General features: G+C 33.4%; 2 protein-coding genes across 2 annotated transcripts; both read right to left on the bottom strand.

Annotated features, from left to right (window-relative positions):
- Window positions 1-292: 292 nt before the first annotated feature.
- On the bottom strand, window positions 293-2,409 carry LOC123690937. The gene is made up of 2 exons (XM_045635100.1): window positions 2,018-2,409; window positions 293-1,552 (listed from the first exon to the last, which is right to left on the bottom strand). Exons 1-2 carry the CDS (start codon window positions 2,147-2,149, stop codon window positions 428-430), a joined length of 1,257 nt encoding a protein of 418 aa, XP_045491056.1. The 5' UTR covers window positions 2,150-2,409; the 3' UTR covers window positions 293-427.
- Window positions 2,410-3,318: 909 nt separating this feature from the next.
- LOC123690944 lies at window positions 3,319-9,056 on the bottom strand. The gene is made up of 6 exons (XM_045635107.1): window positions 8,887-9,056; window positions 5,636-5,675; window positions 4,711-5,075; window positions 4,268-4,476; window positions 3,999-4,191; window positions 3,319-3,591 (listed from the first exon to the last, which is right to left on the bottom strand). The coding sequence occupies exons 1-6, from the start codon at window positions 8,990-8,992 to the stop codon at window positions 3,377-3,379; spliced, it is 1,128 nt and encodes a 375-aa protein (XP_045491063.1). The 5' UTR covers window positions 8,993-9,056; the 3' UTR covers window positions 3,319-3,376.
- Between the last annotated feature and the right edge of the window lie 15,166 nt (window positions 9,057-24,222).

The following is a 24,222-nucleotide window of genomic DNA, read 5'->3' as shown; positions in this document are numbered from 1 at the left end:
TCAACAACCTCTGTAGGTTTTGTAATAAAACTTTTATGTACTTTTAATAGTAGTAAGTAAAGTATTATATTATAATGAGCTTCGACTGGGTTAAATACTTAGACCCGGTTTTTAGTAAGTCGGGTGTCTTGTAATAAGATTTATGTTTTAGGAATTTTTTTTAGAATAGAAAAAATTCATCATGAGATATCATGAGTCTTTAAAAAGTGTCTCATTTCTATTTTCTTTTACATGAATTTTTTTTAGTTTTCTACTTCATACCATACTAATTTGTAGAAAAAAAAAACAAGAATGTATTTAAAGTATTTAATAAATCGTGACACACAATTAAATATTGAGTAATAATCCAATGTCATTGATAGAAATAAACATAACCTAATACTAATTTAGCTTTTAACATCATCCTGTACTATTAAAAAAGAAAAACTTAAAGCACAATGCTGCTGTCTTTGTCCCATCTATCACGATGTGATTGTGGTGGTGTATTTTCACAATCACCACTTATTGCAGAATTTTTCAATGAAATACTACTTTCTCTTGAAACACATTTTGTCTGTTTAGATAATGATTTGAGTCGAGGTATATGAGATGCTCTTTTTGGTATTTTAGTTAGTACTTTTTGATTCTTGGGATCATATAATGTATTTGCTGACTTTGATCTGCCATGGCTTACATCAGTTTTATTCCTCATACATGATAGTGGAGTTCTAGAACCACTATTACTTGCAGACTTTGATTTTTTTGGTGTGTCATTTAATGCAGTTGATTCATCTTCATAAATATGAATTCCATCAGAATTTTTATTATCACTTATTGTTGGATCCATTTGTACATTTGTGCCCTGTAATGCCTTAATAAGTAAATCATCTGACATTTCCTCTATGCTGTGTTCAATAGAATTGTCATCTACTTTAGACACAACGATGGGTGTTCTTTCAATTCCCATGGATGGAGATCGTGGATCTTCATTAATAATTTTAAAAAGTGGAATATTTTTAATATCATTTGCCTGATTTACCTCTGAATCACATGCCATTTCGTTACATTCTTGGATTGTGTCATTTTCAACAAAGTCGAAATTTGTTTCTAGTAATTGAGTTGGCTTATGTTCCTCTTTTGATATATTGTTCTCTATCACTTCATTTGATGCAGTTGATGACCCCAGTGGTTCCTCATTTTTTAAACTATCTTCTAAGCTCAAATCATAAAATTCATTGCAGAGATTTTTTGGAATCAACTCTGGGCTTACCTTTTGTGACACCTCATCATTGTTATTATCAAATGAATCATTTGGAAGGCTGGGACTACCAAAGTTATCTGCTCCACATATATAATGTTCACCATTTAGATTATCAGTTTTAGAATTAATCACAATGGGCGTCCTTTCGAAATCTTGTGTTGGAGACCTCGGATCAAACGACTGCAAGTGATTTTTAATGACAGCGGTGAGAATTGGATTATTGTGAATAAGCTTTACGTCTCCATTATTACCCTCAAATGTCTTTCTTAAGTCCACATTCTTCGTAATATTATGTTTTGATCCCGATTTATTCTGAAAATCATAAGAACGATATACTTATTTTGATATAATAATTAAAGAATTAGTATTCTTTATATAGTTAGTGGTAGTATAGTTACTACCTACTTATTAATATTATAAATGCAAAAGTAACTCTGTCTGTCTGTCTGTTATGTTTTCCCGCTTAAACCTCTCATCCGATTTTTATGAAATTTGGCACAGACAATCTTTAGACCCTGAGGAAGAACATAGGCTACCTTTTATTTCGAAATATGTACCACGGGCGAAGCCGGGGCGGACCGCTAGTATCTATATAAAATCGATTCGATCAAGTGAGCAGAGATCAAAGACAACACACAAATTTTCAATTTTATAAACAGCGTTCTTAGGACAAACTTGGACAGTACAAATTTCAATAAATAACAATTAATTAAAACATATTTAAAAATGGACATAACAGGAAGAAATGTATAAACGTTTAGTCTAATATATATGTACCTGTAATGGAGTTCGAGTTATTTCGGGAGTTGGAGACCGAGGATCAGGATTGCCGCCAATGTCCTTGTCCTGGTCGTTTTTTTGCGCTTGAGCAGCTGTTTCATTTCCCGTTTTACTAATATTACTACCCATTCTTTCAATAACCTAAACAACTTTATTTAAGTTTAATTAACTAATTACAATACCTAACAATACATTCCAATTGAAAATTTAAATAAAATAAAATATTTTAAACATCTATGTAACTCAAGTCTCAAAACATTAATAACGGCTACAACTGTCATTCTATTTTTAAACCGGGCAGACAGCAAGTAGGCTGAGGTTTTTATTTGCATTCATATTGCTGGCATGGAGACGAGTCTTTTGATGTGTGTGAAAATTATATGTTAAATTTTCGACCACAAGATTTACTCCTCACCATGTATCAATTAAGTTTAATATGATTATATTTATAAAATTTAAAATATTAATTTTTAATCCACTTCACGAGTTTTGGACAGTAAAAGCTGAGACGCAACCTTTTGTTTCCGTTGCGTTGATATTATAATATCGTAAAAAACTTAATAACCTTGTATTATCTATATATTTTTTTAATAATTGAAGCGTGATATTATATTCTTACTTTAATAAATTAAAAAGAGTTGTTCTATTTGTTCGAATGCGCATAATCCTAGTCAACAAGAACAGTACTTCCTGGGCTATATTGTTAACTACCACGGGTGAATTTGGGGCATGTGTAATGCTGGTAATCATCACTTGCTCTAGCTAAGTAAATAAACATAAATTGGATAAACGCTTCGTTTTTGGGAATCGCAACAAGTACCTACAACAATGTTTCAAGTTGCCTACAATAATCGTTTGGCGCGTGGTGAAATTGGGAACTAAAGAAGATGCCACGAAATAAGTCCCATGGAGGGCTGCTCTGTGATGAGAACTGGTCGGCTACCTTGACTTAAAACATTTGTTTAGAAGAAATAAGGGCCTTGTTGAAACAAAGGGATGCATTGAAATACATAAATAAATATGTGCAGATAATTTTACTTATTTATTTTACACTTCACGTAGTACCTACACACCACGGACCACCACTATACCATGGCTGATATAATAATTAACTGATGGAAAGCCTTAAGTTATTTTACAGTATTTTCTATAAATCCTATTCAAATCTATTAAACCCAAGCCTGGAGGCAATTGAAACTTAAGAAGTTTAGTAATTATACCTAGGTTTAATTCCTGAATATTATTTACGAAAAAAGTATCTAGTGATTATAAATGACACAAAAATATAAAAATCTTAATAAAAATGCAAATACTTTTATTACATAAGTATACATGTTGTTATTACACGTTTTTTCATTATCTTTTGGTTCGTTTCGGTTGGCAATATAATTGATGGGTCCATTTTCCGCGACGACAGACAGTTATCGAGTTGCGAGGGGCACGCCAACCAAGAGCACATCGTATTTTACATTTAGATCCTTCCAACAAACCAGCGCCTTCATTTACAGTAGACCCTTTACAACTTACTCTTCCATTTTCTGGAGGCATTTGCGGCATACACCAGCTACGTGCTATAACAAAGCATTCTTGTCATAATACGATGCATTGAAAAAAAAAGCATACGATATAATAATTATAAAGACACGATTGCAAATTGCAATGCTTTTTTGACGTGACAACGTCTATATTTCGATAGAGCCGGCTGCACGCACGAAAAAACATGACTCATGCGGCGTTACCTACCTCGCTCTGAGGCGTTCCGTTAGGTTTGAAGTGCAAGCGAGAGCGCGGAACGAGCGACAAAGAAGCACAATCGGACGTTGTCGCGTTCAACTATCGTCAGTAAACCGACTTTACAGACAACCAATTTTTTTTCAAACAGAAGGGAAATCAATTTGCAATTGAAATTGAAATAATTATGAATAGTGGTGAAAGTGATATTTTATCGAACGTTAATAAAATAACCCTTTTTGTTTACCTCTGCATGTCGGTAGATTTCCCTGCCACGTTAGATCTTCACCACAAACAAGCGAATTCGATCCTTGCAGCTCAGACTTTGGATCTCGACACGTAAAGTTGCATAGGGTGTTATCACAACGAGTAATTAAATCCCTTGGGGCGGGACACGTTTGTAAAATGACGTGTACCTGTATCTTGCAAAGTTGAAGCACCTGAAATTAAATGTAGTAATGTTATTATATTACTAACTATGTTTAATAGTGTAAAAATGAAGATAAAAATACTTACTTTGTTGTTCAGCATAATTTTGCCCACAACAATGTGAGAACCTTTGTGCAGCAGACTTCCAAAATTAGGTCCATACATATGAACAAAACGAATTTGTCTTGGTACGATTCTTCCTGTGCAGGAAGAAAGGCGGGGCCTTTGTAACACAACACGATCTGATCCAGGCTTTGCTATTAGTGTTCTATCATGTGGGCATTTCACACAGTAATCTGTAAAAAAATATTTATCACCCATCCTACACCTTCACGCATAATCTTTGAACAAAAATCTATGCAATCGTAGCATTGATTGGTCAATCTATATTAATTATAAAGGAAAAATCACTTAAAAAAGTGTAATTTTAAGACATTTCGAAAGCTGAAACACCAATAAATTGTGAAGAGTTATCGTGAGCATTATACAAAGACCACATTAAAAACAGTAGGTAGTAAATAAAAATCTACCTCGATCAGCGGAAAAACTTTTCGTCATTTTTTTCATACGTATAGGTCGTGCATATTCTTCATCTGCTCTAATAACTTCTCTTCCTGGATATATGGAGGCTACTTCGTTATTTGTGTTGCGACCTTTAATTTCCCGTAAGTATGATTCAGACTGATAAAAGAGCTTAGGATCTTCCTTTGGTTGTCCATTTTCTGATTTTATAGTTTGCAAAATATGCATTGGTGGCCGTACCCTCTGCCAATTGTTATTGTAATAATTTTTATAGTCAAAGATGTCATCCTCATTATTGATTATAGATCTGCGACTGTGATTATTATTTATTGAAGTATAAATTGGCGATAGCTCATTAGGTAATTGATGTATTCTGCAATGTAATAAATTACATTTTATAAATGAACTTTTCTATAATTTTTTTATGTAGAAAGCATACAACTTCTAAAGAATATGCTTCGAAAGCATACTGCGCTTACCTAACCATTATTTTAAAGGCGACTGATAGAGCCATTGCGATAAAATTAATGGTAAACACTGAATCTAATTTATAAGTTTAGGTACATTAATTTGCAACTACCAAACAAGGGTAACTTTTAGGTGTCACAACTTGAATATACATAATATGCAAACAAACAAGTCTACTTGTAATATATTCGCATCCATTTGGATTACGGTAGAGTGCCGTTATTAATATCGATAGATAAATGGATTCTGATGTCAGTAAAATAGCATAAACGCATTACAAATGCATCGAATTGCGTTTAGTGTATAGTGTATACGCAAAAGTAGATCGGTTTACAATTATCTTTGGAATGCACAACATTTGGAATACAAGCAGGAAACGTAATTGTATTTTAACAAAGTACGTAGGTGTTTGTTTTATATGCGTAACAAATGCCTAGCTGTTTTGTTACATTCATACTGACGAACCTGTTTAAATCTACGTCCATTTGATGAGCTCTAACAGTGCCTGAAACAAATTGACTTTATGTTAATAACAATAGTTAAATGTCTAATGTTTAATAGACCTAAACAGAATTAATAGACTTAAATTATGACTTCTTTCAATAACCGCAATTATTGGTCAGCAGACGCAATTTGCCAGGCAAAGAAATTGTTGTATTATAATCGGTACGCAACTAAAATTATCGTTGTGTCACTGAATCCATTTGCAGTGTTGATTTTGCATTGAAAGCCAATTTTAAACATGTTTTCAAAACCTTGCGCACTTCAGATTGTTATCTAAAACACATGGATATGAGGGAATTAATTCACACCTAATTGTACCAGGAAATTCTTAATGATATAGTTATTATAATATATTGTAAATAGTTACAATATTATCTGTAAGTGCGTACCTAGTGAAGAAAATGAATTAGGTTAGTTTAGTTAACATTATACCTAACCGTTTTTAAAAGCATGAGGTGTTAGCCCAATGTTAGCCTATAATTATTGATTGTTGCACTTGATACCTATTATGTTAAATTGTACTTTCTTTGTTTGTCTATAAAACCTAAGAGTTAACAATCGTTGGCTATCCTTAGTAATAAAATAAATAAATAAATCACTATTTCTGCCAGCTTTTCGTGCATTGCATAGGTAGCATTTAAAGTTTTGTATGTTGAATCAAGGTTCAATCAATCATGAATTATATTATATAGAGCATTATAATATTTAGAAAGAAATCGAGTTGTTCACTTCAGGATATAGAATTATTTTATCCATGTTTCAGGTAGATTAGATATTTTGCAGATTAGTATTGATATTATAATGAAATTGTTCAGCATATATATAAACCGATGCGATGGGAATGAATATTGAAGAATGAAGAGCTTATTTCAAGGTGACATGTGTAGGTACAATCGTCGAAATATTACGTTTTAATACTATTTTGAATATGTATATTTTTAAAAGTAGTTGTGCAGATCAAGGTCTTTCACAAATATTATAATAAGTAGATACCTATTATTTATAAGTTTTGCTTCCTAAGATGTAGACACGGAAACCACTACGTTAGCTAGTTACGATTTTCTATGATTATTATTAAGTATTCGATTGTTTGTCACAAAAAATATTTCTTGTTATTAGCTCTTAGAACGTTGGGATTTTAACTAATTCCGATAATTTTACATGGTTCCTGCAATTCATTCCATACAATATTCCGTATGTATTTGATATAAACAATACACATTCATAATTAAAATAATAATGTCTGAATACGACAGTGATGATGATAAAGAATTACTAGTATATACCTATATTTATTTTATATCTATTATATTTGCACATAAATTTATCTTCAGTACATTTCCCGCGCAATTTTATCTTCTTATTTTTCACGAAGAATGGCTCGACTATAATAAAACAGTAAGTTATTGGGTGTGAAGAAAAAGCAACTAAACATAAACTATTAAAAAAGCGGAAGCGAAATAAGCAGATAAGGTCAGTCCAGATATTATTTAAAAATTTGTGCCATTTTCTATACTTGCTCGTAAATTTTTTATAAGTTTTCTAGATCTAAATGGGTAATGCTTTCTGAAATATATGTCTGGAGATAGAAAATTGAGTTTATGATCGTTTTAAGGAAAGGTTTATCACCTTTTTTACGCGTGAGCTTAATATTTTGACCGACGTTGTCCAAAAGATGTATCTTCTCAAATCATAGCGTATACCTATATTATTTAATGCTGTTTTATAAAAAATATTGGCGTTGTATATATATATCTATATATATTATGTTCTATTGGATAGTGGTATTTACACGTGCAATAAATGGGAATGTAAATGCACTCATTACCATATCATTTTCTAAAATCATAGTTGAAGTAACATAGAGCCTGCATAACGCATAACAATTAATAATAGCGTTTAGTATTGTGATGTCATCGGTTTAAAATAATGATGATTCGAGTTATCATAAGTACTTACTATTTACATTGAAGTATTTTTTGTTACAAATTATGATTTGCTATATCGTGTCGAGATTTGTTTTATTTACAGTTTTTATGGTACGCAAATACAAGAAGTAGGTAGGTATATTCAATGACGACAAAAACTCAGGTTAATACAAAACAATTTTATTGGACACTATTTAACAATCTAAAATCTTATATGGAGTGTACCTTATTTTCTGTTGATTAAATTTGGTACGTATGTTTCAATGAAATAGATGGTTATGTACTTAGGTATGTGCCTGTGCGCCTATGCAAAGTTGGTGAGTATTAGATGTGTAAATTGTAATGCAAAAAGCAAAGACATGTTTTATAGTATTATCACAAACAATATAATACTATACTACTATTGTGATAACATTATCGTGATCAACGTGACTTTGTGTTTCCACCGTAGATCTTTATATGATGGATTTCTTATGAGGATTGACGTCAAACTTTCTGGCTGTTGATTGCTGGCTTGGCTGATTTCATAGTGTTGTTTTTCATTGGATTGTGCAGTGGTGATTGTTGTGAACAATGTGAAGTCAATAATTAAAAAAAAAATTGCAATCTCATACATAGTTCTCAATCATGCTTCTGTGCTGAAGACTTTTCCGGTTTCCCACGTTACCCGCGACAGGGAATTAGGAACGAGATCTTTCCCCGCTAAACCCCGAATGTTTAGCCTCCAGGCTCCTTACTATCTATCATCAGCCACAAAAATCTTACCATAAAATCGCTTCATTGCGTCGCAAATACAAATATAAACTAAAAAAACGTACTTTCGTAATGTAATAATATTAGTCAACATTGAGGAAGGATTAAGATTACAATTAAAGAGAGTGAGAGTCAAAACAAAAGTTAAATTTAATTTAATTATAAAATTTATGAACATGTCTTTATTTATAGGTTTGTATTTTTTAACACCGGATCTTGTAATGGTGTTGGTATACCTGCACCGCTATTACATTATATTATTAGGGGGAGTTTTAATTTTCTCCCGAGAATGTAAACAATGAAATAAAATTTAGAAAAAGCCGAATTGAAACAACGCAAATATTGTCAGCCGCATTATTGATAAATCTATGATTTTATTTCGGATATTCACTGTTTTAGGAAAGAGGAATATTTTTTGTGTGAAACAATAGCTTTGTTTAATAATATGAAACATATCATATTTAAATAACAATTTAAAATGTGTTCAATATTTTGTATCGTTTAACAAAAATCATAAAAGATAAATCTTACCAAAATCCAAAAAACAAAACAGAAGCGCACATGTAGTAAACATTTTGATACAAACACCGCTTTCGCAGTTGCGATCGAAAAAGCTAACAGTCGTTCGCGACAGCATCCGGAGCCAAAGCTCCGACGAACACAACTAGTAACTACTAACTATATCTTAGCGCGTATGATCTGAGTAACGCGTTACGCCGCGCATGTGGGCGACTCACAGGTGCCAGAATATTATAATCTATACATATAATAAATCTGTAGAAGGGTCAATTCTGTACATTGAAAATATTGAAAAAATAAATAGCAGGGGGTGTTACTGGATCGATACCAAACCCAAATATGTGATTAAAAAAATTTTTGTCTGTCTGTCTGTCTGTCTGTCTGTCTGTCTGTCTGTCTGTCTGTCTGTCTGTCTGTCTGTCTGTATGTGAAGGCATCACGTGAAAACTAGCGGTTCGATTTCGATGAAACTTGGTATAATTATACCTTATTATCCTGGGCGTAAAATAGGATACTTTTTATCCTGGAAAAATACGTAGAAAAAAAGTAATCTTAATTTTTCAGTTTTATCCATAGACGTTGTTCCGTAGAACCGCGAACACACGTTGCGTATTATTATAGGCCTAGCCGTATTTGGGAATTGGGTCCAATAGATATTTATAAGATATTATTGTCAGAGGTACTCAAAATGGATAAATAAACCATCCACGCGAAGACCGACATCCGCGCGGACGGAGTCGCGGGCGGAAGCTAGTATGTAATATTCATACACTTGTATAGGAAGATTACTCATAAAGGCATAAATCTAAAAATCTAAATCTCGCAATGGAGATGTACCGGTGAATAAAATGAGGAATTTACGATGGTGAAAATCGGTTCAATTTCAGTTCTAGAATAAAGCTGTCTTTGCAGATAAAATTAAAGATAAAAGCTTATCCATGTAGAAATCGACAAGGCTAGAAAATTGATTCCATATACGAGGCTTTTTGGGCTCTTACGGTTATAAGAATCCTAAATTCTATAATTTATAGAGTAAATAAGTAAAATTATAAATATCATGATTTTTAATTAAGGCTATGCAAGGGCGGATCCAGCTTTAGTGCCAGGGGGGGGTCACATAGTCGTGGTCAATAGTACGTGGTGATATGTAGTATGATAAACGGTCAAGTGCGAGTCGGATTCGCGAACCAAGAGTTCCGTACAAACATTTTTAATTTTAAATTCATGCTTTTTGCAATTTTTCTTTTATCTGTGCTATAAGACAGAACAGTGTTTTTACTGTTCTGTGGACGTAACTTTCTACAAAATATCAAGATTCTGTGTTCACGGGAAGTACCCTGTAGGTTTTTATTCCTGGCGACACTTGAGAAATTTGATAAGCATGAAATGTATGTTTTAGCAATTTTTCCTCCATATTCTGTGCTGACACTGCTTTTAACCAAATTTCAAGACTCTGTGAGGTGTACAATATAGGTTTTGATTCATCATCATCATCAACATTAACAGCCTTTGTTCGTCCACTGCTGGACAAAGGCCTCTTCCAATGCACGCCACTGAGCCCGATCGACGGCCCTTTACCGCCAATTGTGGCCAGCAACCCTGCGGATGTAGTCACTCCACCGTGTAGGTTTTGATTCCCTTGCGATAATGTCGAAATTTTGCGATAATTTTCAGCATAAACGACTGTATCTTTTGATTGCGTTGGCTATAAGTTTGATTTTTTCACAGCTTCAAGGAACCGTAGATTTGAGTATTCGGTATAAATTTCAGATTGACACCTCCACGCGTTCCTGAGAAAAAGGGTCTTGACAGGCAGACAAACTTGAAAATTGTTCAAGATAATATTATATTTCTTTATATGATGTAATTAAAAAAAAATATTTTTTGCAATTATTCCTGTATCTGTACTAAGTATAAGATGTTGCTTTGTACCGAATTTCAAGACTCTGAGTTTACGAAAGTACCTAGTTTTGATTCCCTTGCGAATGTCAAAATTTGCGAAATTTCTCGGCATTTACGGCTGTATTTTCTGATTCGTAGACATATAAGTTTGATTTTATTATAGCTTAAAGGTATCATAGACTTGAGTTTTTGGCATGAATATCAATTTCATACATGTAAGCGTTCATGAGCAGGGTTGTAAGTTTAAATTTTTTTTAATATCGTAGTATATTCTCTGTGCCTATGTCATTTTGTATGATTAAATCTTTAAAACTACGCAACGAATTTTTATGCGGTTTTTTTTAAAGATAGAGTGATTCAAGAGGAATAGTATATAAGGTTTTAGACAAAGCGGGCGAAGCCGCGGGCGGTAAGCTAGTCTGCGTTATAAGATTGTACTACATTTCATGAGTCTGTGTACTCTGGAACTACCCTGTAGGTTTTGATTTCCTAGGGAGTATCCAATTTTGCGAAAAATTTCAGCATTTACAGCTGCATCTTTTGATTGCGTTGGCTTAAACGTTTGAATTTTTCACAGCATCACGGGACCGTAGACCGTAGGATTACGACTTTAGCAAGGGAATCAACCTGCAGGGAGCACCCTGTCCCGTAAACACAGAGTCTTGAAATTGAGTAAAAAGTATCGTCTTATAGCACAGATGTAGGAATAACTGCAAAAACCCTAATTATTTAATTAAATTAAATAAAAATATATTTTTTAAATATTTTTAAAATTACAATCCCTTTACGCATGAACATGTATTAAATTGATATTCACATCAGAACTCAGGTCTATAATAACTTAAATCTTTTATTTAATTCAAATTCTATGTCAACGCAATCTGAAGAAAAAGCAAATAGAGCCACATAGACTACAAGCCCGCATAGGAAAAAAATATGGGTCAAATGAACCACCAGGGGACATATCTAGAACGATAGAAGAGCATAAAATAATAAGATTCATCACTATGCCGTCACTTGTAAGCTGTCCAACTGAGTGCAGATGAGAATTGAAAAGTACAGGTAGACTCGGTAAATTTTGGTCATATATTTTTGTACGGCATTCTTAACCATCGATAGATCCATTAAAAATAATAAGAAACCGCTCAGTGCCGTACAAAAATGGTGGTCCACAAAGTCGGAATTTTTATTTAATTTCCGAGAGTTACCGGGGGTAAATTTGGTCATTTGACCATGTACGGCATCTGTGTCATACTATGCCTATACTGCTTTTAATCCATTATTCCGCAACGCCGTACAAAAATCATGGGGACAAGGGGAAAAAATCGAGAGTTGTAATCCCCTCTCTTTCCCCACTCCACTAACCATGTCAAATAGGTTTGCTCGGAGCCCTCGGTGCGCGAGTCCGACTCGCACTTGGCCGATTTTTGTCGTAATTTTCTATTGTTAATTAAAAAAAATTGCTATTTTATGTCTTATCCACGAACTGGGATATTTCGATATTGAGGTTTTGTGTGAAAAGTGTAACAGCAAAAATTGTAGTAAAAAAATTAATTACCTACAACTTTACCATTACACTTACACTACAATTTGTAAATTTAAAAAATTAAATTAGTGGTCCACTTAGGTCTTGGACCTAGCCCAGGGGGGGGTCATGACCCCGTGACCCCCCCCCCCCTGGATCCGCGCTTGAGGCTATGGATGTCGCTGTAAGGTTGTGAAATTGTTAAATTATAATCTAAGTGGCCCATAACTCCATAGACCATAACAGTTGCTTGCAATTTAACGCATTAGTAAAATAAGAATATATCGGAATTATGAATTATATATAGAACTTTCTTTTCCCAAACTTAAAAAATTTGTTAATTTGGAAGCAGTAGTTATGGATCACAATCTTTCAACGGATAGATTCCCGCGAGAATAACGAATAGTAATACAACGATGTATGTTTACAAATTTATAGAGACGGATAAAAATTAGAATAATTAATTATCATCAGTTGTTTAAAAGCAAGGATCTTGTCAATGGAGTATAGGCAATCAGATTTTACCTACAAGGTAATCATCATGTTTCTTGCCAGCTTCTAGTAGTGTTGACTTCTTGCCAATTAACGTTAACACTTTTTTTACTTTTTTTTTTTTTGTTTTCTTTTGAGTCATTTAAATTTTATTTTAACTTCAGTCTAGGTGTTTAATTATATTTGTCTTCAAAAATAAACTTCTTTTATACTGAAATTTCATCTCTGCCTATTTACTTTTCGTGCACGCATTAGCTTTCCTGTTTCTATTCTATTGCATTTACATCAAACACAGTTGACAGATATATACATACAGCTGTTAGGAAACTCGTGTTCTAACGTGTCAACGTGTCCCCCCCCCCATGAAATTATGACGTATAGCTATAGGGCTGTTACTTTTTCATATTTAACCGACTTGAAAAATAAAGGAGAAGATCAATTCGGCCTGTATATTTCTGTTTGCTTTTTTTCACAGTTGATTTTGTGGTAATTTGGAGATTAAAACCCGTTAAAATACAAAAATGGTGTAGCCTAAATATGAATTTACAAGAAGAAACAATCCGAATTAATACAGCTTGTAAAAGTAAATACGTTTTTATCAGTGCTATATTTCGAAATCTAGTTTTGTTATGGACGCCGAAGGCTATTTAATCATTAATGTACCTAAATTATTTATAATGCTTGATATTTGTATTATACATATATTCAACTAGCTGTTGCCCGCGACTTCGTCCGCGATTAGGTCGTTTTTCGTCATTCGTTGTTTAAAAAAAATACGTGACACTTTATTTTAAAATTTTCTTAATTATTGTCTCTTATAAAATTTAACTACATTAAAATTGAACACTCTGATAAGAAAATCTTAAAATCTGAAGAAAACATGAATGTGGTTTAAATTCTACATTACTTAGTATCAAATAATAATCTAAATTAAATGTAGATTAACAGTTTGAGCACACCATTATAGAATATGTACCTAAGTATTAAATTACGTTAGTTTACATAGTAACTTTACTAAAAACACGATGACTATCTTTCGCGCTCGATACCACAAACTAAGCATGTTTGTGGTACGTGGCCCGCGTCACTTGACCCCCATCTGGATCCATGATGATGATTCCATAATCCATCCTGAAGATGATTCAGAAGATGATTCTGAAGATGATTCATAAGATGATTCTGAAGATGATCCAGGATGATTCCATCCTGAAGATGATTTCTTTTGCCTGGAAGAAATCACCGTCGCGGTCGCCTAACAAATATAATGTGTTTTCTTATAAAACCGTTACATAATTTATTTTATCTACTTAAATAATGAAAATGATATATTTATAAAATATAAAACATATTATGTAAAATGATTAAAAATAAATAAATGAAGCAACTACGATTCAAAGAAAATATCTTTTTCAGTGTGAAAATGCTCTAAGCAATCCTGGATGATGAACTGTATATCATGTACCTACTCTGATCCCAGTACGGTCGGTACGTCGATAGCCATAACGATAAATATTATAATCAGATAACCGCAAAGTCAAAATAAAAACATTACTTGTAAAGTTGTGAGTGCAAAATTTACGTTTCATTTGGCAATAACATTTTTTTCGGTACTAAAACGTAGTAGTTTGATATGTGGTTGGCTGCCCCTCCTTCCTGAAAAATATCCTCTAAAATTTCCCGAGATACTTCCAATGATTGAACCATTGGACGTTGGACATTAACTTCAGTCAAAAATTGACGAAGCGGATGATTACTAATTTCCACTTAATCCTCGCTGCTACTGTCTTTATCATCAAATCATCAATTTTCAAGTGGTGTAGTAAAAATATCAGCAGAAATCGTCTTCCAAAGGCGATATAATTTTATTAGCATTGAATAAAAAAATCAGAAGTTAACTGTAAATCTATAAAAAAAGCTACTTACAAATAAAAATTTATCAAAAACTTCTGTTCCCAATGCACCTCAAAATAATAAAAGAATCATTCATTTCATTTCATTTCAATAAATACCTGTAAGTAACAACTTACCTTTTGTGGGAACGCATGATGGTGAAAATTCACAAAACACGAAGATTGCATTTGATATTTTTGGTTTTATGGCATTCAATCGCTTTATAAATATCACTACATAGTATAAAAAAGTCGCTTTCTGTGTCCCTATGTCCCTATGTCCCTTTGTATGCTTAAATCTTTAAAACTTCGCAACAGATTTTGATGCGGTTTTTTTTAATAGATAGACTGATTCAAGAGGAAGGTTTTAGTACATAATTTATTAGGTTTTAGACAAAGCGGACGAAGCCGCGGGCGGTAAGCTAGTAAATTTATAAAACACGAAGATTTTAAAAATTGTAACTAATGAACACAACAATATATTATTATACTCTTTGGAACACAATCATTAGATTAACTGTAGATAATGGTGTCTATTTTTACTTAAAATAATAAACATATAAGTACCCTCACTTTAAAAAAAATGTAGTTTATTATTTTCATAATTATATTTAAATTATTAATTTTTAACATTGTGTTCAGTAGTGTTAACATGTAAATTGATTTGATTTTTACGAAATCTCATAGATGGCGCTGTTACAAAATTAACATTATACAACTTACATTCTTTAAGCTATGTTTCTCTTCCCAAGTTATAGACTACAAGCCCGCATAGGAAAAAAATATGGGTCAAATGAACCACCAGGGGACATATCTAGAACGATAGAAGACCATAAAATAAAAAGATTCATCACTATGCCGTCACTTGTAAGCTGTCCAACTGAGTGCAGATGAGAATTGAAAAGTACAGGTAGACTCGGTAAATTTTGGTCATTTGACCATGTACGGCATTCTTAACCATCGATAGATCCATTAAAAATAATAAGAAACCGCTCAGTGCCGTACAAAAATGGTGGTCCACAAAGTCGGAATTTTTATTTAATTTCCGAGAGTTACCGGGGGTAAATTTGGTCATTTGACCATGTACGGCATCTGTGTCATACTATGCCTATACTGCTTTTAATCCATTATTCCGCAACGCCGTACAAAAATCATGGGGACAAGGGGAAAAAATCGAGAGTTGCAATCCCCTCTCTTTCCCCACTCCAGGGGGTCATTTGACTAAGTACGGCTTCGGTTCCAAAACATTATCTAGCACTCAAAAGTACTATTAAAAGCAATGCCGTCAAAAAATAATTGTTCTTTTAAATGTATACCAATAATCATCTTAATTTCATCGAATTCTTGATATAAAGAGCTGTAAGGTCATTTGACCCTGTACGGGAACTTTTTTTTTAACATGATATTGTAAAATTCAATAATTGTTGTATAGTATTGCCGTTCAAAAGAAACCGTTCTAAAAAAAGTTATAGAGAAATGCAAAAACAGAAATTTTGTAAAAGTTTAAACATCGTAGATTAATGAAATATAATAGTTTTCTACACTTTATTCGTTGTTTTAAATAGTATTAACATAGATAAATTAGGAAAAAACGATGCCGTACATTTTTGTGCAGACCACTTCTTTTAGGCTGATGAAAGCGACGAAAGCTACAATTTTAAGGGTGCTTTATGGCCATTTGATACAGTACGGCATTAACATATTTTTACCCAACTACGGCAAAGCAAAAGGAGGGTTATGATTTTGACAGGTCATGTATGTATGTTCATCTATTCCCTCGTAACTTCTAAACTACTTATCAGAATTCGACAAATGACATATCATTAGAAGCGTCTGAATTGTTCACTGGATAACCAGCGACCAGCTAGCTAAAGGCTATATGGGGTTTCACAAAATCTAATGTGGCGCCCTCTAGCGGACAAAACATACAGAGTAAAAAAATAAAGTTAAGATAAATATGCCGTGTTTGGTATCATTTGAAAGCGCTTTACTTGTACATTTTGAATATGTATATATTACTAGCATTTGCTTGTGACTTTACCTGTATTCATGGGCTGATTGCATATAATTCACATCTTTTCGTTCATATAGCTTCTTTATTAGTTCATCAATTTAACGGAGTCCATTCCACCTGACTCCGACTTTCCAAGGTGATAATTAACCACCTCGAGCTTCTTAATATTAATGTATATTTATATTTTATTATCAAAATATAAAGCAAACATTTCGTTATATGGATTTTTTTCTTTTTCAGATTTTTCCCCTTTGAACCAACGAAAATGTACGGCACATGAAAAAATATTATCTATGCATAAAATACTTTAAAAATAAATTTATTTCGTGTTGTGTCAAATGACCCCCTGGAGTGGGGAAAGAGAGGGGATTACAACTCTCGATTTTTTCCCCTTGTCCCCATGATTTTTGTACGGCGTTGCGGAATAATGGATTAAAAGCAGTATAGGCATAGTATGACACAGATGCCGTACATGGTCAAATGACCAAATTTACCCCCGGTAACTCTCGGAAATTAAATAAAAATTCCGACTTTGTGGACCACCATTTTTGTACGGCACTGAGCGGTTTCTTATTATTTTTAATGGATCTATCGATGGTTAAGAATGCCGTACATGGTCAAATGACCAAAATTTACCGAGTCTACCTGTACTTTTCAATTCTCATCTGCACTCAGTTGGACAGCTTACAAGTGACGGCATAGTGATGAATCTTATTATTTTATGGTCTTCTATCGTTCTAGATATGTCCCCTGGTGGTTCATTTGACCCATATTTTTTTCCTATGCGGGCTTGTAGTCTATTACTCAAATGGCATAATTTTTATAGTGTCAATCTAGATATTGTCAAACAACATTTATATATACGTCATTTGATTATTAATTTCCAATAGTTAACGTGTAAATTGATTTGATTTTTATAACATTTAATAGATGGCGCTGTTTCTAATTTGTCTTTTATACTACTAAATTCATTAAACTGTTTCTCTGCCCAAATTACGTAAATGACATAGTTTTTATTTTGTAAAGCTAGATAATAGCATGGCTTACTCGAAACCAACATTTAAACATGAGTCTTTAGATTGTACGCTGTCGTAATACACGGAATACGTAAGAAAAATAAAGGTTCACAGCTCCTCCCCCGTAGATGATAGCTTGATAATATGTAGCCTATAGCCTCACCCGACCTGTTAGTAATATTCATGCAAAATTTGAAGTCAATCTATGCAGTACTTTTCGAGATTAGCTCGGACAAACATACAGACAAACAGACAAACAGACAAACAGACAAAAATTCTAAAAACTATGTTTTTGGCTTCTATATCGATTATAGATCACGGCCCAGGTATTCTTTTAAAAAAATATTCAATGTACAGTTTTGACTTTCCTACGATTTTATTATATGTATAGATAATTATTTTAAACCAGAATTTACAATACTTGTATGTAGGTATAACTACTAAATTATTTTTAAAACGATAAATTAAATTAAATTAAAAAACACAAAATATGCAAAAATAAATTAAAATTATTATTATACGAGAACCTCTACCTTTTTGTTTTAGGAAGAAAAAGAAAATAGTTTGACAGGCTTAGTGCTTGACAAAGTGGAGACGCCACGTATCGATAAAAATACAATAATTATAATATCTGTCTTTTTCTTCCCTAATATTTACGTAATTATGCACATAAATTTAAACAAGATTTTTTTAAGGTTTCCTTTTTTTATATTTTCGTGCTCTTCTAGATTGCGTAAAAAATAGATGCGATCTTTAAACAGACTGGACTCCTAATAGGTACTATTTGTAGCTATCATTTTGATAGAAAATACACTCACCGGCACGGAATCTTGGCCACTGCAAATTTTTGCGTAAAATAACACTATTTATTTTCTAATACAAAATTCAATAAAAAATTAATCAAAACTAGTTACTTTAATGTTTTTACTAACTTTTAGTAATAATTGGAAGTTTATAAGAAGTACTACCGCGTAGATATGAATTAAACGAAGAATTTACGCTTTTCCTGTGAAATTTAAATGATTTCTTAAAAAATGCACAAAAATTAGAAAGAACGTTTCCATAAAAAAAATTGAACCTTTTAATATAGGGTGTTTCCTTCTCTTGCTTTAAACACTGTTTGCATCCAGTCTAGCATACTCTAGAAGACATTTTTGATGCCAACTTGAGCTATAGTGTACCAAACGGCCCCAGCTGTATTTCTAAGCTCATCTAACATTGGTGCTGGGTTAGAATCGAACTTAATGTTTCTTTTAAGCATGTCCCAGATGTGTTCTATTGGATTAAGATCCGGGCTACGAGCTGGACACTCCAATTTTTCAATAATAACCTCTTGAAGGTACTCTTATACGCGTCGTACGACACGCGGACGTGCGTTACAGTGTATTAGTAGCAAATTTTCTTCAGTGATAAACCTGTAATAGGGCTGAACATGTTCCTGGAGAATTTCCTCAATGTACCTGATCAAATTTAAGCCATTATCTACGATAACTAACTCCGTGCGAGCATCGGAACTTATACCTCTCCATACCATTATTGACCCTCTATGAAAAATCGCAGTTTGAGTGTGGTGATGGGTGAAAACCTCTCCTCTCGTCTCCTCTATACTGACTCTTGGCTATCAGAAGCTCGTAAAGTGCCTTAGCAGTCATCTGTGAACACATCACGAGCGCACTGGCCGTGGGTCCAGTTTTCATGTTCTCGTGCAAAAAAAAGACGTGCTTCTCTGTGATGTCTGAGGAGTTCTGGATGGCGTGCTGGTCTGCAAACCTTCAAATTAACTTTCTTCATTAGTCTTCTCACCGATTGCTCACTCACATTTATTATCCTGGTGTTTTAGAGCCGTTGGCGTATCTCCAAAACTGTCAGAAAGCCATTTCTGAGTATCTCTTGAACAGTAAACGGGTCTTCTCGAGCTGATGTGCACCTCACGCCTTCATTTTCTGGTCTGCACGTGTAGCTGCCAGTCTCCTGGTATCTTCTCCATGCACAGTGCATCGCTGAACGTGGTATGTACTGTACATTAGGTACTTTATGTTGCGGCAGTCATTGGTCTAACATTGTGATGGCCTGAGCAGGTTGTTCAGATGTTAACGGCATTTTTTATTGTTTGTTATGATCATTGACTACAGTACAACAATAACAATATCTTAAAACGGCATAAACGATATCGAAAAAAGTTTAAAACGAACAATTCGTAACTTCGGCTTAACCGCACAAATCACAAATTTCGAGTAACTCTTAAAAAGTGGTAAAAGAATATTCTTAAACTTAATGAATTCTTACCATAAAATTAAACAAATAATATGTTAACATATCTGCATACAAAAAAATCGTGAAAAACACTTCAAACTTTTTTTATCGGCAAATTTGTAAGTGGCCAAGATTCCGTGCCGGTGAGTGTATGTCAACATAATTTAAAACTCATACTGCCATATCTATAGAAATTAAAAAAATAGTCTCTTTTTAACTTGTAGTCGATTGGACAAAATCAACCATTATACTACTACACAAAAAGGGTGATAAAGGAGATATATCAAATTACAGGCCCATTAGCTTAATGTCGAATATTTATAAGGTATTTTCAAAAATCATATTATCAAGAATTACAAACACCCTTGAAGAAAATCAGCCGAAAGAGCAGGCTGGTTTTCGTCGAAATTTTTCCACTATAGACCACATTCACACTCTTAGATATAAAGAATATAACAAGACTTACTATCTAGGGTTTGTTGATTTTAATAAAGCATTTGACACGTTAGAACACGAGTTTATATGGATGGCACTAAAAACGCAGGGCGTACAACCAAAATACTTACGAATTCTACAAAACGTATACACCAAGAGCACAGCGCAAGTTAAGCTTGAAACTATTGGCCAAGAATTTCCCATTAGAAGAGGCGTACGCCAAGGAGACCCTATCTCTCCTAAATTATTCTCAGCAGTCTTAGAAACAATATTTAGGAAATTGGATTGGAAGAATCTAGGATTAAATATTAACGGCGAATACCTGAGCCACTTACGTTTTGCAGATGACATAATTATTTTCTCGGAAAGCCCAAAGACATTACAATCAATGCTGCAACAATTAGCTGACGAAAGTGCAAAGGCAGGCCTTACGATGAATTTAATGAAAACTAAAATTATGTCAAATTCTACACAAAATGATACCATAACATTAGACGGAGTGGGAATAGAATATGTACATGAGTATGTTTACTTAGGACAACTTATATCTACCGAAGACTGCATGAAAAAGGAAATAGAAAGAAGAATAGCTAACACCTGGAAAAGATACTGGTCACTAAGCGAAGTTATGAAGAACAAAGACATGCCAATGAAAGAAAAAAGAAAGGTATTTAATATGTGTATTTTACCATGTTTGCTATACGGGTGCCAAACTTGGGCATTGACAGAACAACTGGCTAACAAAATAAAAGTTTGTCAAAATGGAATTGAGCGAAGTACAATAGGGGTTAAGAGAAAAGATCGAGAAAAACTAAAAGATATTAAAAGTAAAACTAAATTCAAAAATGCATATATAACATACAAACAACTAAAGTGGAAATGGACAGGCCATATGATAAGAGAGAAGAAGGAAAAATGGACTAGACAAATAACAGAATGGTACCCGATAGACTGCAAAAGGAACAGAGGAAGACAAATTACAAGGTGGGAAGATGGTATTCGGAAAATAGCAGGTCCAACGTGGACTCGAAAGGCTAGGGACAGAACAGAATGGCGATCTTTAGAGGAGGCCTTTGTCGGAAGACAAGTAGAGGAATAACTACCGTTTGCCGAACTAAAATCACTTAAAAATAAATATAGTTTATAAAGTATAATTAGTTAGTAAATATTTAGGAGTAATTAGTTCTGAGGCATACTTAGAAAAGTTTTGTAATTTAAATTAAGATCAACAATAAAGGCTTTTTATTTTATTTTATTTTATTTTATTTTATTTATTTAACTTGTAGTCAGATATGGTATTTACAAATATATTTATTGAAAGGGCTACAAACTGAAACAATCGATATTTATTTAATGTGAATTGACATCACTTTAAACTTTTTTCCATACTATATTCAAAATCTGTGGATGTGTCACCCGCTACTATCGATCCCCCTCAATACCCTCGTAAACACGCTTGATGGGGGGGAGCCATTTCGAACATTTTGTATGAAGTTTCCTTACTGTATGTATCTGTATATTGTGCATCAAACGAACATAGAGCTAGAGCTAGAGCAAGAGCAAGAGCATTCTTTCCTGACCTTTCGTTAATATACGACTGTGACGGGTACTCATCCGTTTCTATATAATAATGCACAATAAGGCACAATAAAACCTTCTTTCATTACACTGACGTATTATAAAAGAAAAATATCAAAACTTCATTCCACATTTCTTCACAGGAAAAATTGTTTGTATCCTTAATATTTTATGCAAAAAAAATTATCAAAAATTAAATTTTTTAATGTGCTTTAACTAATCGACATTAAATTATAATGTGCAGCCCCGTTCTCAACTTACCAAGCTATAAGCCCCCACCAGATTGTATACCATGCTATCCAGTGAGGGTAAGCTTCAAAAAAACAAATTAATTTAATTTCACAATTTACTGACGTCACATGCTTAACGTGCACTATTGCTACCTATTTATACCTTATCAATCAGATTATCTATCGTAATACGGTTGTCTGTTTATTTATTGAACATTGTTTAATATTGGCAATCAATAATCATAATCGAAAGATAATGAAAGATTTATATTAAGTTAATCTACAAAAATTTCCTCTGCTTATTTTTGTAGGGTCTGCCATGTTTACCTTGTGGGATGGATCCAGTCACTCTTCGTCGACCATTAATAGTACATGACAGCACATTCGATTACCGTCCAACCAGCTATCCAGGAATGATTTTAAATAACCAGGATAAAAAAGTTCGATACCAGCTAATAAATTTCCAACGTCCTGTATGTATAATATACTACAAATGTTTTATATCAACAAATGGAACTGGTTTCAGAATGATATTTTCTTTTTAGATACAAGCACACTATCCGTCTTGTGCCCCATCATATAACTAGAACAAGCCCAATTCGGTTTGGTAAGTATCTGTTAGAAGATTATTTTTGTATTATATTGCGCTCCAAAAGCTGCCCCAACACTTGGAGTTATAATTGAAGTTGAGAGAAACAGAACCATATCAATCTGGCGTCAATTCAGTAGTTACGTTCTTGATGCATAGAATTTTACGAGGTTTTCGTAATATTATTTTACACATTTTTGAGATACCTACCTGTAGGTATGTAAGTATATCGCGTAAAACAGTGTCATATAGATAAAATAAGGATAAAATGAGCTTAGATCACAAAATAAAAGGCTACGCTCCATCTGCCTTTTATTTGCTAAGAAAATGGGTATTTTATAAATCTTAAATGATTTCCTATCAATAGTATATATTAATATATATAAATCTCGTGTCACAATGTTTGTCCTCAATGGACTCCTAAACCACTTAAACGATTATAATAAAATTCGCACACCATGTGCAGTTCGATCCAACTTGAGAGATAGGATAGTTTAAACATGTGGGTACCACGGGCGAAGCCGGGGCGGACCACTAGTAGTATAATAAAACTTTTTGACGCAAAAATTAAAACCTTTTTGTATCTAATATTTAAACTTATGACGTTGACTGAAAACGAAACAAAATATAACAAACGCAGCAACTGTCACATATTTCATTACGGTCAAAATTTTTACAGTGATCTCATAGTACCTAATAAATTTTAAAACAAAATGTGCAATAGAATGGAAATAATCAATAAATTACAGTCAATAGCTTCTGCCATTCAGTGAGTTTTTAAAATAATTATCATTTCTTGGTATCGGGATTCATATAATCCGTGTCACAAAATTTTCACTGATATCACGGTATACATAGGTATTGTGATCGTATTAGAATATTCCAGAGGCTCGATTAAAGGTCGATTTTTTTATTCGTTCGCCTTATCAAATGCACCTGGCATTATTTATCTATCATATAATTATGTCGTACTACAGGTGCGGCGGCTGCCAAGCGCCTTGCTGCTCCCCCTGCCGGCCCGCGCCTTGCTGCGGCGGATCTGGCTCCCTCGTCACAGTTTACAGTCAAGTAGCACATATCCAGTGACCCACGGCCAATTGAGCTACACATTTATAAGTCAATTTTATTATTTGACTACTTGGTGATCCTCCGCAACGAACGCACAACTAGAATTTATTTGACGCGTACTATTTATAGGAACGTCAATGACCAAATCAAGAAAATGTGTCGTGTTATAAATCTGCTGAACGCGTGAATCACGTTTTAAATTGGCAATTTATCACCTGCTTGCTAATTTTATTCAAATAATTGTAGATCTTACTTAAAAAAGTATGCGATAAAATTTACAGTTCCAACCGCAATTAAACCGCAGTTAATACGGTGCAAGAATTAAGCCGTTTTATCCATATGCAGTATAGATAGTCG

Source organism: Colias croceus, chromosome 1 (assembly GCF_905220415.1).
Source record: "Colias croceus chromosome 1, ilColCroc2.1".
Taxonomy (NCBI): Eukaryota; Metazoa; Arthropoda; class Insecta; order Lepidoptera; family Pieridae; genus Colias; species Colias croceus.
This window is presented reverse-complemented; position numbering and strand designations above follow the sequence as displayed.

Bases quoted from the DNA above. Each gene is read 5' to 3' on its own strand.
- LOC123690937 (XM_045635100.1), bottom strand. From the start codon at position 2,149: ATGGGTAGTAATATTAGTAAAACGGGAAATGAAACAGCTGCTCAAGCG. The intron at 1,553-2,017 runs GTACATATATAT...TATGATTTTCAG, and splicing joins TAACTCGAACTCCATTACAG to AATAAATCGGGATCAAAACA.
- LOC123690944 (XM_045635107.1), bottom strand. From the start codon at position 8,992: ATGCTGTCGCGAACGACTGTTAGCTTTTTCGATCGCAACTGCGAAAGC. The intron at 5,076-5,635 runs GTTCGTCAGTAT...ATTACATTGCAG, and splicing joins ATGGACGTAGATTTAAACAG to AATACATCAATTACCTAATG. The intron at 4,192-4,267 runs GTAAGTATTTTT...ATTTAATTTCAG, and splicing joins AAATTATGCTGAACAACAAA to GTGCTTCAACTTTGCAAGAT.